The sequence below is a fragment of the Zonotrichia albicollis genome, chromosome 1 (assembly GCF_047830755.1).
Source record: "Zonotrichia albicollis isolate bZonAlb1 chromosome 1, bZonAlb1.hap1, whole genome shotgun sequence".
NCBI lineage: Eukaryota > Metazoa > Chordata > Aves > Passeriformes > Passerellidae > Zonotrichia > Zonotrichia albicollis.
Window position 1 is genome coordinate 94,679,494 of NC_133819.1, and position 18,062 is coordinate 94,697,555.

An 18,062-nucleotide genomic window follows, 5' to 3' on the forward strand; every position below is an offset into this window, starting at 1 on the left:
TGTGAAGGAAATAATACAGATTACATAAAACACAGTTAAATTCCACCAAGAGTCAAATCTCACAGACGATGTCTTCCCAAAGTAGAGATAGAACGAACTATAAAACTTGGGTAACAAAGCATTGTATTCACAGATGAAACCCTTTTAAAGCTATTTTTCAATCTTTTACACCGCTCTGGCACCATCCACATCAGCTAATTACATTTAAATTGCAGTGTTATACTACAGTTCTTTACTTGTTTTCTTTGAACTTTCTCCCTTTTCTCAGCCCAACTGCTCCTGTACCTATAGATGTGGAGAGAGCAATGCAAGTGGGTTGTGTGCATTGTACTGCCTCTCCTCCCCTCAGGACAAGCAGAATTTGCACAGCACTTTGTTGAGATGCTATCAGTTGGTTTGGGGTTTAATGATGAGTTTTTGCTTGTTTTGATTTGCTTTTGTTTGTTGGGTTTTTTTTTAATGTTGGGGCTTTTTTAACCAAAGAGGGCTGTCTTGGGAAAGGTGGAAAGAACTTAAAGCCAAATCACAGAAAGAACACTATAATGTCCTGCCTGAACAAAACTGCCCCCATGACACAAATAACATAGACCTTGCATAGACTGGGATTAAACTGCACGAGGAAGCGGATAACCTGGTTTGCAAGACAAGATAAAAATGTCTACAGTAAGTTTATGGCAGCCTACAATACTTTTTAGCATAGCAGCATCATGTTCAGTCCATCATTCTTGTATTTGTAGGGATACTGAGGAATTTGGGGATATTTGTCTTATCTCTGTAAGGAAAGGGAACAGAAGTGGGGGAATATGAGCTGTTAGAAAAACAAACATACTAGAGTGAAAAGGGGTAAACTAAAAAGCAAACTCCAGTCCTGACAGCAATCTGCACACAGGAAAGCTTCCAGGGACTTTTTGAAGCAGATGATATGGAAGAACAGTAAAAAGGAAGAGCATTAAGATACCCACAGTGTATGCAACAATTGTACACAGAATACATCAATATGCTTTACCAAAAAAGCAGGGATTTTAGGACCTTCTTGAGATGAGAAGAGAGAAAAATCAAAGCCTGTGCTTTTCTGCCACTCACAAAGTGCAGATGTGAAGAACAACACAGTCAAGAAAGCTGCTTGTTATATTTAAAATTCATTTTTCATGCTATAACAATAAATGCATAATTTAGTTTTGATATATTAATAAACTTACCAAGGTGGCAGAAATTATTACTCAACAAAGCACCAGTACCTAACAAAGCTAACATTTCTAACAAAGCTAATATTTCTTTAAATATTAACTTGCAACGTCATAAATTCCAGAAGAAGAGATTGCCATCTAAAGCCAGCTGCACTAAAAATCCCAACATCTGCCTTGACCTACCTTCACTGCTCCCTTCCTAAGGCTCCTCAGCTCCACATTGGAGTAGAGGCTCACACACATGGCTGTACAAGCCATTCTTAAGCATCAGCCTCCAGTGTTTAAGAGATGAGCCTCTGAAAGGCTTTCCCCCCATCAATAGTTTTGTGTGAACAGTTTACTAGTGGTCTTCAAGGCAGAGAAGGAGAAGCCCTTTCATTCATAGGTTGACCCTGAACAAACACAGCAGTGCCCTGTCTCCCAATTCAGACTGAGGTCAATAGCCATTCTCTTCCTCTAATCAAATCTGAGTAGAAGCTGCTCTGCAGCAGCTATCTCACCCACCCTCTTGCTTTGCTCCCTGGCCTCAAGAAGTCGGTATCTGTAACTTCACTCAAATCCTCAACATTTCACAGAGTTCTACAAAAGCAGTGGTTTGACCAAGTCTTAGGTACAAGGGAATGACTGCAGTTCAAGTGATGTGTGCCTTAAGTGGCTACTCCATAAAGACACGCCTCTGGCAAGCATCTTTGAGGCACAAAGTGGAAATGGCTTTTTCCAAAGGACCTCAGTTTCCTAAGCCCTGGCCAAGAGAGTGCTTCCAGACATCCCAAATAGACTGTTTACCCCACAGGCAGCATGCTGCTAACCACTGCTTCAGCTGTGGAAAGGGGGAAAAAAATTAGTTATCAACTGATCTACAAAGCATAGGAACAAGCACCACTTGAAAGTGCAAAGCAGGATGAAAACATTAAGGGGAATATAGACCCAGCATCTCCTCTTTTTTTCCCATCTCCACATGCACACTTTGAGGCCCATCCTGCTGTCACACAGGCCTTCTAATCTATGCAGGGATACAAATGTCACTTGTCTGCCAAGCTGCACGACACCCACACTTGTTGTCACCTTACTGTAAAACTTCCATACCTTCTGGGTGATTTCTCATGGGCAGCTCCTCACAGCACTCTTTCTTCACAGCACAGCCAACAAGCTGCAACTCTCTCCTCACCCAGCTAACCCACTCTTTTGTAGCACTCATCTTCTTATTGGACACAGCTGTGGCCTATTAAGGGCAGGCCTGTTCCTAATCTTTGGTGATTAGTACAGCTGCAACTCCTCAAGGGTGAGACTGCCTTCTGCACTATTTTCTTACATTCTATCCCTCCACACACACTTTCAGGTCCAGACCAGAATTCTTGTATTTACTTTTTTATAAAGGTCACTTTGCAAGGAAGATCCTGAAATGTAACCTGTTCAAATAAGAGCTACTTCTCACTTGACAACAGTTTCTACCTGTGAACACTTTTCCAGTAGCCTCACAAGATCCACAAACCCTTTTAATCTGTATCAACACCAGCAACGTGACTCATTCTCTGAGCTTCATAGCAGAAACTTGTTTTGTTGTGCTAGCCTTAAATTTCACATGCCACAGCTATTCAGATCTTATTCTGCACCACCCCTAACTCCCTGAGCCAGGGTCTCTCTTCCCTCATCCAGCAGGCCAATTAATTTGGTTAAATCTGTTCCAGGAGTATAGGGTTATAAGAATCTGACTCTAATAATTACATTTGGCATCCTAACAGTTTGTCATCTGAAATAATCAAATTAGGGAAGCTATCACTAAGACAAAGATATCACTCATGAGTTGACACAGAGTAGAGGTTTCAGAAATGGGGAGAGATGAGACAGGACCAAGGGCAGAAATCAGCCTGAGGACTCAGGTAGCTATACAGCTCACCACTAGCAGCAGCCAAATTATAAAGGATAATTTTATATCCTGGGCCTGTAATTACTTTACACAGTAAAGTAATTACCACCACCATGAGGAAAAAAAAAAAAAAAGAACTCTGGGTGAGCTAAAATAAGTATTTTAATAATCAAACAAATCAGTGGCATTCACCAATTTTTCCACCACAAGAATGGTTGAAGAGTGGGTCTCTGAGCAATGAGAAGCATTTTTCACACTACACTAGCTTTTCACTTAGGAGCCTTTGCAGCCATTCTCAAGTTTACTGTGTCCTCCTTCACACTACTTATACCAAAGTAAACCACATTCTCTGCATGAGAAGTCTTCTCTTAAAGTAAGTCAGGCAGATGAAACAAGCTGTAAGAGGAAAAAAAAAAAAAAAGAAACCCCACACAAATATATGTCTACCAAATAACACATTCTGTTCCAAGTCTTGTCTTTCTTGGGAAAAAAAGCCACCAATGGCAAAGAGTGAGTGAGACAAGAAGTTGACCCCAATGCTCATTTTCTATCTTTTATTTTCAGCTTTAGAGAAATTGTATGTAATAATCAATCTTCTGCCTCTTTTATGCACAGATTTCAGTGAAAATCCTTGCTTTCAGTAAAGGCTCAATTTCATAAATAATGGTGGCAAGGAGTCAGGCCCTCTCAAAGCAAAAGCACATTAGCAAACCACTTTGGTACATTATATATTCAGCAAGAGAAATAGAAAGAGCGTGGCAGTTTAAAAAGGAAATGCTTTCTAATTGGGTTACAAAAAAATTGACAGGAGGAAAGATTCCATGATCAGTTCAGAGCCATAGTGGATTCCTGCCTCCCACCACTTTTTTTTATCCCTACAACTGTTAGAGCTGTGCATAGAAAACCAAAACATGCTGAGTGAGATCATGTCCACATTTCCTCCTTCCAGAACACTGCAGGTGAGTGTGTAAATGCAAAGTACATGAGCCAGGACAACAGCAGGTGCTTTAAGGGCACTGAAAAAGGAGTCCCCTTTTCTTTCCTTTCCCTGCCTGTACCAGTTGTCCAGAGCTAAAGAAAAGGAGAACAAACAAGCTGCATTTCTGTCCTCCCAAAGCATGGAAAGAACACACTGCACTCAAGGGCAAGAAATCATCTTAAATTTCTACACTTGCATGCACTACCAGCAATTCACTGAACCATTGAATCATGGAACCATAGAACAGCTTGGGTTGGAAGCGACCTTAAAGGTCCTCTTGTTCCAACCCTCTGCAAGGAGCAGGGACATTCTCTACCAGACCAGGTTGCTCAAAGCATCATCCAGCCTGACCTTGAACACATGCAGGGATGGGGCATCCACAACTTCTCCAGGCAACCTGCTCCAGTGCCTCACCACCCTCATCATAAAAAATTTCTTCCTTACATCTAGTCTAAAACTAACCCTCTTTCAGTTCGACCCATTCCCCCTTTTCTTATCACAACAGGTTCTGTTAAAAAATTTTACTTTTTCTTATAAGCCCACCTTAAGTACAGGAAGGCTGCAGTAGGGTCTCCCTGGAGCCTTTTCTTCTCCAGGCTGAAAACCCCCAATTCTCTCAGCCCGTCTTCATAAGAGAGGTCCTCTGATCATCTTCAAGGTACTCATCTGCACTCACTCCAGGTCCGTGTCCTTACACGGAGGGCCCCAGAGCTGGACACAGCACTTCAGGTGGGGTCTCACAAGCATGGAGTAGAGGGGCAGAATCCCTGGGGAGACTCACTCCAGCAGGTGAGCCCACGTTCTTATGTTGGGGGTCCCAGAGCTGGACACAGTACTCCAGAATGCTAGGTTTGTAAATCTTCCCACCAGTTAAAAGTAACCTTATGAATCCGTGTATAACATAAAAGTAAATTTCAGTGAAACTTGCACGTGTGTTTTTTAAAAATGTTTCCTATTTCAGAAACATATGCAACTGCATGACTGAATTAATAATTCTATTTCCTGCAGTTCTCTTCTTATTTCAGGTTTTTGTAGCAATCTTACAGGCCACAGTTCAGTTGCTTTCTAAGACACACCTTGTAAATGCATTAAGATACATTTTCACATCTAAGTATTTTTTGATTACCCTACCTCACTTCACTTAGATTTCCTGACATGAGGGATGTACCAACACCTACCTCCTTTCATCTTCATAAAGACACACTTAAGATATATGTCATAACAGTCAATACTCTGGGCAGGGAAGAGGAAACACCATTATTTTTAAAGAATGTCCCTATTTAACATCATTATCACACACCAGCTGTCATGATATAACGTGTGAGATTGCACACATTTTATGTAAAACCAACCTTAGACAACCCTGTGAGCTTCATGCTCTTAGTGGTTTAAAAGAAGTGCATATTTAAGGCAGGAAGTGAAATTCATCTCTATTCAAACTGAATATCATGGATGGATCAAGACAAAAGATGAGCAATGGAAAACAAGCACCAGAGCTTTTAATCCCAAAATAGTTTTGGCAGAGCAAAATACTACTGCCTCCATCCAGAGACTGCCATCCTGATAGCTGAACAGGCACAGGAGCTCAGGCTTTTCTCCGTTGCTTCACAAGAGTCAGCCACATTGTTCAAGCAGTGCTCAGAAGCCACATGGAGAGCACACAAAATGGCCATAATTGCTCCTTTGAAAGTAAACACAGATAGATTTTATTTTTTAAATAGAATTCCAGTCTTTATAAGAGTCTTTAGAAGCAGAACATGAAATCTCAGACCATGTGCACAGAAAAAATATAAACTTCTTTGACAGAAGTCAATTCAGTTTTTTGTTTTAAAAGCCCATGGAAACATATGTCCCAGAGAAAGTGACAAGGACATATGAATTGCTCCCAGTGAATTTACATTGGGAATACAGTAAATTTTAGGGAGAGCCACCTGCCAAAGCAACTGTCTCAGTTTCAGAAATAACACTGTGATATTTTAACAAAGAGAATATAAACGACTGAGGGCAGAAGCATAACAGAGACTCCTCAATGGGATTTCCTAATAAAGTGCTTTTGGTCACTACATGGCATCACACTATTCTATAGCCTTAGATTAGGAAAAAAACAACAACAAAAAAAAATCAAAATAAATTTAGCAACAAAGCAAAGAAACCTGACCAAACATATAGACAGCATGGCCACTTGCAATATTTCCTCATCTTTTATGTCTAAAATAGTACTACTTTGGAAAGGAAAACTAATCTCAAAGGCAATTAGAGCAGGAATATTCTCTTTTTCTAATAGTGAACACAAGAAATAGGATGAATCCTGAATTCCAGCCTATCATAAACCACTCTTAAAAACATCAATATTTCATAAGGAGTTGGTCACATTTATTTCACCATGTGAAGTAAAAGCCATTTATATCGGCTTTAGATCACATTTTAACTTCTCAATGTTTGCTGCTAATTACAATAAATCTGAGAGAAAGAAAAAGCAGAAGGAAATAATCAGCAAAATTATATACAGATATCTCAGCTATTTTGGGGAGGGGAAAGCAGCACCACAAACACCAAAGGTAAGAAGAAGCCCAGTCCCTAAAAGCATTTGTTTGCATGTGATAACCTGGTAATCACTGAGGTCACTGAATTAAAAAAAAAAAAAGAAAAAAAAAAAAAAGAGGAAGAAGAAAATACTGAAGTATCTCAGACACCAACAGGGCATTCTGCCTGATCCCTTATGGTGGCAAAAGGTGGAGGCCTTAGAAGAGGGAGTAGGTGTAAAATTTCTCTTCTTTTTCTAGCTGTCTCCCCCCACTCCCCTCTTATCACAACTGAGACCTCTCCATATCCATCAGCTTAAGCTGAAACTGGAGAGAAGGTCAGAAGTTATCAGTGTGAGGAGAAACACCACAGGCACTCAGCATGATGCCTTCAACCTTGTCCTCATAAAAAAACAGGTTTGAACAAAACAATCACACAAAACCAAAGCAATCCTCTGCTGCTTAGAAAAGAGTGATGTCTCTATCTATTTTAACCCAATCAAAATACTGTGGTGAGCATCCCATTGAAGCCAAACACAGCTGGGTCCACTGCTGCAGGAGTACTCTGCCTCTGGCTGAGGGCCACCTGGAGCCACCTGCTCAAGGGCTCTGCCACAGCTGGACTGCCTGCAGGCAACATAGAGCAGGTATGGGACCCCAAAGGTAGGAACAAGCCTTGACCAGGGCTCCCCACCTTGCTTCAGAGCTCTGGCACTCAGCTCTGGCCTGAGAGCACCACAGCTACACCTGCACTCAGTCACTTTCCCAGCTGAGGCCACCCCACAGAGCCAGCTGTGGGCCACTGCAGTGCTGTCACCACTGGAGCTCAGCTGCCACCCCAGTCCTGCTGAGTGTCTCCCTGGCCCACAGTGGGACTGTGCCCCACTGGGAAGCCCCACAATGTCTGTTCTGCTCACCCTGTGGGGCAGCTTGGCACCTTTCAAGGCCTCCCATATGCCTGCATGTTTCCTCACTCTCCCCAGTACAGCTTGGCTCTGCCAGAGTACCCAGATGGGACTGGGGTTTAGCCCCAATCACTTGAGGACTGATTTTTCTGCCTGTTCAAGCTGGTTATTGCCTTTTCAGGGCTGGATACCCATTTGCTGCCCAAGTACATGAGATTTGGTGCCAGCAGACCAGAGGCAGCTCAGCAGCTCATGATGTTTACTGTTTTGCATCATTATGACTAACTGAAAAACTAAATAACCGCAGATTGAGATTACTGAGGCAGCAAACTCCTCGTACAGACTGAAAAAATCTGGTTTATATCAAAATTCCTACACATAATTTCCCAACTCTGGCACCCAAATCTGGGATCCCAAAGCATCTTAAGGCAAGCATGGTGTTGTCATTACATTGCAAGAGCTCCATTATCATTATATTGCAAAGGTTCTGTATTGCTAGAGTTTCATACCTCCTTGATGTTTCTCGTAGGCAGCTCCTCTAGGCACTGACTCTTCCTTGTCCTCACAGCAGCCAACTGACTCCATTTCCCACCAATCCACTCTTTTATAACACTCTTCTTATTGGCTACAGGTGTGGCCTGTTAACATCAGGCCTGCTCCTAATCTTTAGTAATTAACCCAGCTGCAACTCTTTAGGGGATAAGACTACATTCTATAGCACCTTCATTTACCCATACTGTATCCCCCTACAGCACGGTCTTTATCCTCCAACTTCACCAGTTTAATACTGGGATCCTATTGCAAGCAACATCAGGGGCTTTGCACTTTTTTCTGTTGTCTCAGATTCTAATTTCCATCTTAATTATCAGATGACCTTCCTATAACAGAGTGATTTAAGCAGATGGTTACATTCATATTCTAGTACTCTGTACCTTGAATATACTGTGAACAACAGGGCCAGCAGTCAAGTGTTTTTACAGCTACCTGCCAAGTGTAGTCATTTTTAAATAATCTACCTTGCTCAAAGTGGTACTGATTTTGCTGAATTTCCCTAGGAAGAAAGGATGAGAGATCATTAATTAAAGCACAGATTTGGGTATCAAGGCTCAGTGCCAGCCTCTGTCATCAACCTCCTCTAAAGCCATGAGCACATTTCACAACAGCTCTGGGGTTACCTCGATGAGGACAACTAATATTTTCTCCCTATTAAGTGCTAGACCCAAAGCATGGCACCTAATTTGCTTATAAACACCCAACTACTAATAAAATTCAACCCAATGTCGGTCAAACCACCACACCCAAAAATCTCAAAACAATCCATTTGCCACATGTGCACTCAAGAGACAGCACTCAGAAGATTAATGTTTCAAACCAAGCTCTCAGGAGTCGAGGAGTGCTGGCATGAAGGTTGCCCATGCAATCACATTTGAGCCCACTGGTGCGTTCACTTAAGGACACAGTCTTTAATTACTGAGCTGCTTTTGCTGCCAGCATTTCATTCAGCATTGCATTTGACAGGCTCACCCAAGGCACAGCAACTTGGTTTTACCCGCTCTGGTCAGAACGTGGCCATACACATTATTTACTGAAAACCTTTCAGTTCCAGCTCAGAGTACAAAATTTCTTCGTTTTCCAGGAAGATTTCCTGTAGCGTTTAGTACTAAGCAGTCACTTCTGAAGTGAGGTTATTTATCTTCAGTGTCACTGTTTTGATGAGAGAAGGGTGTATGTCCTCTACTATGCAGGTGAGAAGTGAGACTGTGCTGACACAGTAAGGCCAAAAAGTCTCCATTAATCTGAGGTACCAAACTTAAAGTGCTTCTGGTGTAATTTTTTTCAGAGCATTCTACGTTTCATGGAACTTTGCATCCCCAAAGTGAACCACAGTCTCTACAGGCCTTTGCCACAGCAGACAACATTCAGCACCTCTGCAAGAAAGAAAAATAAACTCCCCAAAACTACAAAAACAACCCAAACCCCCAAACAAACAAAAAACCAAACCAAACGATCCAATATAAAGATTTACACACTCAGAGAAACCTTGTAAAAAGAGCATCTTTAGTGATTTGCAGCTTCACAAAAGGCAGTTTCCTTCTAAAGCAAAGGAAAACACAAAATCCAATTCCAGCAATCAATATAATCAATTTCTCTATGAATAAAAACTTTTTCCCCCACCAATATAAATCTCCTGCATTTCTGCATCAAAGAACAAGTGGTTATACCAGACAACATCGAGTAAATCATTCCCCTGAAATACTTATGTTGTGCACTGAAACCTACATGTATGTACACGAGTAGTGCTCACTAACTCATGAACCTCTGAAATGTTCTCTCCCTTTCAGTACCTCTTCAGTCATGGAAGGTGAAAGTCCCCCACCTGAGAGCTCAGGAGATTAAAGAGAGAAACAACACCCAAGGCACATTTAGGCATTTTACTGCCAAGTAGTACATCCCTCAGAAACCTCACTGATGATTCAAAGCTTGACATTCTCTTGATCCCATCAGTTCAGAACAGTATTTCAGTATTTCCACAATATATTTCACTATTGATAATAGTTATGATTCCATGTAAGTCCAAAAGCCAATCAAGTGTAACTACTTCAGTGAAACCTGTCAGCCTTCCCTATAAATGTGGCTTTCAAATAAATAGAGACAATCAATCACCATTCACATATTCAATCTATTTCCAGTACAGAAACTGTAAATCAAGGAACTAGATATAACGTGGGTAGATATTAAAACAGAAAATATTTCAAGTTTCTTTAAGTAGTGGCTCTCACAGAAAAGTGAGCCATTATCTACAGTCTTAATGCCCAGGGATAGCAACTTGTACTTTAGGAAGATAATTCAGAAGTGATTAAAATTTTGTGGTTTTGAAAGACAAAATAGCACATTTGCATGGAGAATGTACCTAATATCTGTGATAACAGCTTTGGCAACAAAACCTTCAAATATGGAACAGCATGAACACAAGACACTAAATTTCAAATATCTTGCAAAATATTATGGCAGCATTGTAATTAATTGTGCTTTTTACTCTAAGAGTTCTCCTGATAGAAATGTATCAAAAGAGCAAGGAAATACAGTTGCATGTCTTTTTGTGTGTTCAAGATAGTATGCAAATGTAGCAGCTCATTACCACAGCTTTCTTCCTATCAAGAGAGGCCAGCAAAACTATTCTTGAGAAAACAGGAAAGCATACTTAAGTGAGATTAATTTGACACTTTCCTCCATTACAGTTTTAAGAACAATTTACAATCCCACACATTAAGCATTTATTTTAAAATGCAGATGTAAGACTTAACATGTTGAGAATACCAAAAAACACAAATAGTCATTTGAGTTCAAAAAGCCCAACAGTTTTACTGTTGCTCTTCACTGCATAACAGCTTCAGATTCTCAAAATTAATTCTACACACTTCATTTTGCATTTCTTGGCCACTTAAAACTCTTATGGATATAAACACGAAACCTAACCAGCAAAGGCAGCAGAATATTTTAGAACAGGTTCCAATAGTAGTTTGCTTTATCATCAGTCCATAACACAATATCCAAAACTCTGAAAAATAACTCAGTGATAAACAAGTGTGTGTACACATACACAGCTGCACACCAACCCTATGCAGGCTATCATGAAAGCAAGAAAAAGTAAGAAAATAAATCACATGGACATCTTATGGCACACAGAAAGTTCAAAGAATACTTCCAGAGGAGATTTAATGCATTCTGAAAAGATACTGGCTTTTCCTCTGCATTTGTAATCTGAGTCATTCTATTGTACTTACCAATATTTTGTTATCCACTTTATCTCCCTTGGTTTCCAGCTTTACTTTCTTCTTGACAGAAATTTTGATTTTCCTCCCAATAACATCCCTGACACTTTCTGAAACAAAAGAAAATATCTTCATTAAATACCTTCAGTGTCAACACAAGAAGGAAACAGATGCCACTGTTGAGTTTTCAGAAAGACTCAGAGCTATGTTGTCCAATTGCTTGCACTCATGGGAGTCTCCTGCACATGCACCAGTACTAAACACAACCTAACACAAGTACTATTTTTTAAGTATGCCATCTACACAATAACTTGTGTCTACTATGATAGCATTATTGATGTCATATGCCTGGATTCTAAACATAATTTGGTATTTTTTTCCCAGCACTACTTACATATCAAAAGCATTCCCAAGACAAGCCACAGCACTGCTTAGCTCCATTCTGGGAAAATAAAGCAAATTCCTCACTGCTATTATTTGTAGCTGAAAAGCTTACGAAAGCAAATTAGCTTCTTGCACTGCACGAATTTCCACCTCTTGTTAATATCAAGGAGGCTAAATGGGTCAGGCAATGGAGGAGCAACTGTTCACACATTTTGCACTCTGTGCATTGAAGTAGCGAAGCAAACCAAGCAGACTTCCAGATAGTAACACCTGGCAGCTATGCAGAGGATGCTGTGGAGGCAGCTTTGGTCTTGATCCAAATCCCAGCAACAACGTAGCCACTCCATGGTGCCAGCACCAAAGCTACCTTAGTTGCCATAACGCTTTAATATGTACATGCACACACATGATTACACAGTCTCTGCCAATTATGACACGAACCAGCTTTTCTCCTGAACATTTGCACCCTGGCCTGAAGGGAACAGACACACAGGGAACTGTGTCTAGAAAGCTTATACAACTACTGACACTGATGTAATTGAGAGATAAACAGAGGAGTTCATCTAGAAGAGCCAATTTGGCACCTTCCGTAAGTTTCACTCCCCAGCCGCCACTGAAAGAGAATGAGAAAGAAATCTTTTCAACACATTAACCTATTTCCAGCCCAACAACAGGCATCTGTAAAAGGAAAGTCTCCACCCTCTCCAGACACATACACTTTGCCCTCGGACACGCTTAAGTTTAAAAGCAAAAATGAAAGATAATAGGCTATTCCTGAGGCTTTTAATTATAGTGCTCTGTATAGCGCTTTCTGCACAATTTTCATTCGGTAGTCAGAAGACGTTAGCACAAACAACACACCATTTATTAAGCCTGGATGTTTAACCCAGGCCACTGTGTTCTGCCTGCGGGGCAGAAGGGTGTGCAAGTCAGAAACGTGGCCGGTCAGAGAGACTCTTCACCCGAAAGAGCTCTTTCTGCAGAATCGGCATGTTTTCCCCAGGAATTTTAATTTGCCTATGGGGACACAAAAGCTCCTCGGTGACAGAGGAGCCTGTCCCAAGGCGCAGCCCCGGTGGCAGGCAGCCAGCGCGGCCGGCTCCCGGAGCAACCGCCTGGGCCGGGGCCAGGCTGCGAGATCCCGGGGCAGCCAGGTGAGCGGAACCCGGGGGAAAGTCCAGCCCGATGAGAACTGCTCTCCCAAGGCCTCCTCTCCCATGGGTAATGCCCAATGCCGGTCTTTCTGCCCCTGCTCGGGAACCCAGCAGCAAGCTGACCATAAAGTCTTTTTAATCGAGTCCTGTCTCCTTGCAGAAGGTCTTGCTGCTTCTCTGCCACTTTACCTCCAAGTGCAGCCTGTGCTTTTTGGTTTCTCCTCTCCCACAAACAGCTCCAGGTGCCTACATCTAGCAGGGGACTTCCTCCTGACACACCTGCATGTAGAGGTGCACTTCCCTTTGCTGTTCCATGGGTCCTACACAGCAGAAATGGGAATTACTGCAAGCCCTCAGCTCCAGCACTCTTACTCCAACAAGCCATAGGGAGAGAAGGGGCCTGGGACCCCAGACTGCACAAAGCATCATCAGGATGCCAGCTCCTCACAAGGCTCTATCTGCCTGAAAGGGCTAAAAACACTACTTCAAAGAGCTAAGATAGAGATTTCATAGATACTCTGCATGGGACTGAAGACAATTCCCTCCATTGGGAATTCCCTGATGTTGGGTGGCAAGTGGACTCACAAAATAAATTTTCAGACTGAGAGATGGAAATATAACATTAAGATTCACTTTTCTCATGCTGGAGGCTCCAGACATCCACACCTGGGAGGAGTGGATCCAGGCAAGCCAACCATAAGAGAGGGTTTCTTCGAAGACTATGACCTACGAGACCTGACAAAGGTCACACGGGAAGTGAGTAACAGAACAAAAACTGCAGCTCAAACACTCCTATCCCCAGTTTAATCTCAACACTCCAATCACTCTGTGTTAAAGCACATCCTTCCATCCCGCTCTCAAAACATGGTTATTACAAAGAGCCTATTTAGAGGTTAAATTTTAACATGTGGACACCAAAATACTGCTAGAAATTAAACCAATCTACATGAACAGATCCACACACCTCAGAACAGCCCTTGACAAATCAAGCTGAGTGCAGGACACCAGGGCTGAGGGGTAATTCTTAAGATGGTTCAAAGCCACCAGAGGAGGCTGTGAAGATGCTCACCTTATTCTTCCCTGTAGTATGCAGCACACCTCACCTACAACACTAGAGTGCAGACCCATGGTGAGTAAGAAATACTGTGTATTAGCACTCAAACATGCCTGGCCACTTTAAAATAGGAAAACTGCATGGTTTTAACCATAGCTACTCCTAGAACTCTTCCCAGCTCATAATTTCTTAGCAGCAAGCTATAGACTACGGTCTCTCTGTAAACCACATGGTTTGGAGACCAAGAGGACTGCAAAATAGAGCTATTTTGACTCTACAGAAAAAAATATCTGCAGCAGCTGCAAATGCCCACCCAGACTTTACCAGTATTTGATAAATGCTAAAATCACTTGCTGAGGAAACTGAAGGAAATGCAACAATGTAAATTACCTAAGTAAGGTTTGAAGGATTGTATTCAACGCCACGTATACCTTGCTGTCTGACAAATTTCTCTTTCCATCTGTCCTTAAGACAACGCTTTAAATCATTACAATGCCGGTGAGATCTCTAGACAGCTCTTCAACAAGCAAAACCAAAGGAAATTCGACCTGAACAAGGTAGCTGAGGGCCTGGAGCATCAGACCGGTTATCCCCAAATGACACTGGTTACACACACGGCGCCTGTGTAACGATCCATTTATTGGAAGCTCCCCAAAAGAGGTGACAGCATTTTCAGGGTCCTCGCCATCACCTGTGACTGAGTTCCTAAGCGTATACCATGCAGGATGGAGGCTCGTGTGCACGGGGCCATAAAACTTTAATTACAAATACCCTCACTCCCTCCTACATCCAGAGGAAAACGAGACTTAAACTAGGCAAAACCCGGGAGGATAAATAAAACAGCACCGAGCGGAGCCGCAGCCCGCGCCGCCAGGATGAGGACGTGCCCCGGGCGGGCGGCGGTGCGGGGGGCCGGGGCAGCTTCCCAGCGCGTCCGCCAGCGCTGGCAGCCTGCCAGCACCCCGGACACACCGCTCCGGGGGGGACACACACCGTGCCCCCGCGGCCCCCGGGGCTCAGCCCCTGCCCGCGGCCGCCTCCCCTGCCCGCCGCAGCCCCGCACCCCCGCCCGCCCATTGCCCGCACGCAGCAACGCGGCCTCGCCGCCCCCCGCGGCTCCTCCGAGTCCCTCCAGCCCCGAGCGGAGCCCCCGGGCTCCCTGGCCGGCCCCCGCGGCGCTTCCCCGGCTCCACAGACCCAGCCCCGGATTCCCCCCAGCCCCATCTCCGGCAGCGCTGCATCCCGCGCACGGCGGCCTCCAAACTTGCCCCCGCAGCACCTTCGCCCGGGACCCCGCAGCCCCCATCCCCGCCGCCATGCCCCGTCCCTCACCGATCAACTCTTTGGGGACGTCGGAGCTCTCCTCGGCCATGGCGGCGGCGCTGCCCGGCGCCCGGGGGTGCCCGGCGGCGGGGCTGCTTCAGCGGCGCGCCGTCCCTGCGCCGGGCGAGGCGGGCATGCACCCAGCGGGCGGGGGAGGAGGAGGAGGGCCGGCCGTGCGCCTCGCTGCGGAGCGCGGGTGTGTGCGCGGCTGCGAGCGCGGGCGGAGGGAAGGGGCTTCTCCCGCCCCCGCGGAGCCCGCTCCCCCCGCGCTACATGCCGCCCCCGGCCAGGAGGGGCATTTCCCGGCAGGGATGGAGGGTCCGCAGGCGGCCGTCAGGCGCGGCGCTGCGGGCTCACGGCGGCCCCCGCGCCGGCTCTCCCGTTCCCGCCTGCGCGCCGCCCGGCTCCCCCGCCCGGCACCGGCGGGAGGCGGCGGCTGCCCCCGCCCCGGGAGGGCCCCGACCCGGCCCCCGAACCGCGCGGGAGCCGCCCGCTCGCCCGCGCCCGCCGAGCACCCGGCGACAGAGCGGGGAGGCGGCGGCGGCGGCCGGGAGCATCGCCCTTAGGAAGCCATCGCGGCGAGGGAGGAGGAGGAGGAGGGCAGTGGGCTTGGGGATTTAGCGCGGCGGCGACGCCGGCCCCTCCTTCGGCCGATGCCGCCGCTCGGCGCTGTGGCGGGGGCCATCTGCCGGCGGCCGCGGCGCTACACAGGCCTGGGCCGGCCCCGCCGCCGGGGCACCACCTGAGGCGGCCGCAGCGCCGGCCCTCCCCAGCAGACCGTGCCTTCCGCAGCTGCACCTTCAGCCTTCGCCCCGCGGGAATTCTCCTCTGGGTTCATTAAAACTGGTTTAAGCTACGAGGGGGGTGGTTGTCATCGTCAGGTCAGTCCTGGCCTCCTGGGAAAGGGATTACCCAATTCCTTTCCAGAAAAGCTGGGTCACTTCGAGACCTAGAAGAGGCTAACCTTTGGTCCAGAACTCATCTGCCTCTCCCTGGCTCCGTCACCTCATCTCCATGGGGACGGCGGCTGCCTCGGCACCTGTTGTGAGATAACGCCATGGCTGGGGACAGCTTAGCAAACTCCTTGTGCAGGGAGCCTCGGTGCTGCTGAGCCTGGGCTACATTGAAGGGATACATGCCTCCTTTCTCTGGACCAAATTAAAATCCACAAGTTGCAGCATTTTGCTTGTTGCACTTTGCCATCGAGGGTTTTTGTCATGCGGTAACAGCCACATTATAGAAACACAGCACGTGAGCTGCCTAATTGCACTCATAAATATAAGCACAGAAAGATGCTTATTGGATGAGAGCAAAGGAAGAGGCTCGGTAGCCCTGGAAATCCTATGGCTTGCTTCTGGTAGCAATGCCTGGTTTCAGTGAAAGGATCATTTTCACTGCAGCAGGACTGTGATTGGTCACCCTCCATCCTAAAGGGGTGGATTACTGCATAAACCTCATACTTCAAGCACTCTACAAGTGTGTGGTGGATCTGGGAGATCAAAGTCATTTATGTCTCGTTAAAAAATCTGAAATGCTTTCAGTGAGAGCAACAATGTGAGTCCAGTAAGAGTTATATTGCTGGTATAGTACTACACTGCTGCACTCCTGTGTGTCACGGACTACTGTATACCATGGCCTTCACAAGAAACATGACCACTTTGAAATTGGTGTCACTTACCAAATAAATGTATCGTGTTTTTTCTTGACACTAACCAGATCTCTAAATTGTCAGAGGTGATTTTACCAAGACAGATACCATTACTGCCAAGATGAACATGATTTGCAGTCTTTACAGTTTGCTGTTTACATGTAAAGAATAAACACATCCTTTAAAGAAAATAAACAAATAATGAATGTATTAGTAAAAGAATAAAGTAAGCTGTGAGCTTTTAATATACAGCAATGTCAACCAATCTTATCTGGATATGAACATCTATCTCCCAATAAAATGCACTGTATTCCTTTTCTCCTCTGCTCTCTTTTCCTTACTGTAACTGCATCCTTTTATGATGGACACAGAATACTTGCTGACCTCTTCCTTCCTTTTCTGCCAATTTTTTCTCATGGCTCAGCAGAAAAATGCTCACTGGATACACATATGCTTACTTCCACCAATGAACCTGGGTCTGGGTTCTTTGTTCTGGCAGGAAGCAAAAAGAAAAATTGTAAATTTATTATCTTTTCTAAGACCGAGGAGGGAAAAGTTAGACCATCAAGTCTAAGAAAGGCCATAAAATTTCATATAGTTACTTATGTATTGAGTCTAGTTCCCCATCAGCTAAAACTTCTAGAAAGGTTATTTTTATTTCATCACTATTCACCTGCTCTACAAAAACTATAAATTTTTGGATTTGTGACCTCTTAAGCATAACAGTTTCTCATGCTACTACTCCACTGTCTTGCTTCTGACATAGTATTTGAAGCATGAACCTTGCCTCTTTGGCTGCTGCCAGACAGCCACAGGCCTCTTACCTGGAAAAATGATGAGCTCCTTCCATGCCTGCCTGCAGCATTCTCCTGGAATACTGCTTCCACCTCCTCCACCCCAGTTTCCTATCATGAGCTGATACATACAGTGAGCCCAGGTTGTGTAAAGAAAAAAAGAAAAGAAGAATAAATGATGGCAGCAAGGCAGGGCTTTCTGTAGGGGGATAAAATATAAGAAAATAAAGATAGTGCAGAAAGTAATCTTACCCCTAAGGAGTTGCAACTGGGCTAATTATCAAAGATTAGGAACAGGCCTGACTTTAACAGGCCACAGGTGTAACTGTTGTGGTGTGTTGCAATGTCCTGTTTTACCTTCTCCCTTCCCCCTCGCCCCTCGCTGAGTGTGCCCTGTCAATCAGGCTAACATACCAGCAAGGCGTCGTGTGATAGGTGTCCCTTGAGACCCTGCCCCTTCACCTGGTTGGTG

At 44.8% G+C, this 18,062-nt stretch overlaps 1 protein-coding gene across 5 annotated transcripts in view; it reads right to left on the reverse strand.

The window, feature by feature from the left end:
- CARMIL1 (capping protein regulator and myosin 1 linker 1) overlaps positions 1-15,354 on the reverse strand; it is a 190,253-nt gene extending 174,899 nt beyond the window's left edge. For all 5 annotated transcript variants that reach the window (XR_012581675.1, XM_074547395.1, XM_074547381.1 and 2 more), the window contains exons 1-2: positions 15,158-15,354; positions 11,246-11,343 (exon numbers count right to left, since the gene is read on the reverse strand). Coding sequence is in view for 4 of the 5 variants with exons in the window: in XM_074547395.1 (XP_074403496.1) it covers positions 11,246-11,343; positions 15,158-15,197 (138 nt within the window). In the remaining variant the exon portion in view is untranslated. The remainder of the gene's footprint in view (positions 1-11,245; positions 11,344-15,157) is intronic.
- Between the last annotated feature and the right edge of the window lie 2,708 nt (positions 15,355-18,062).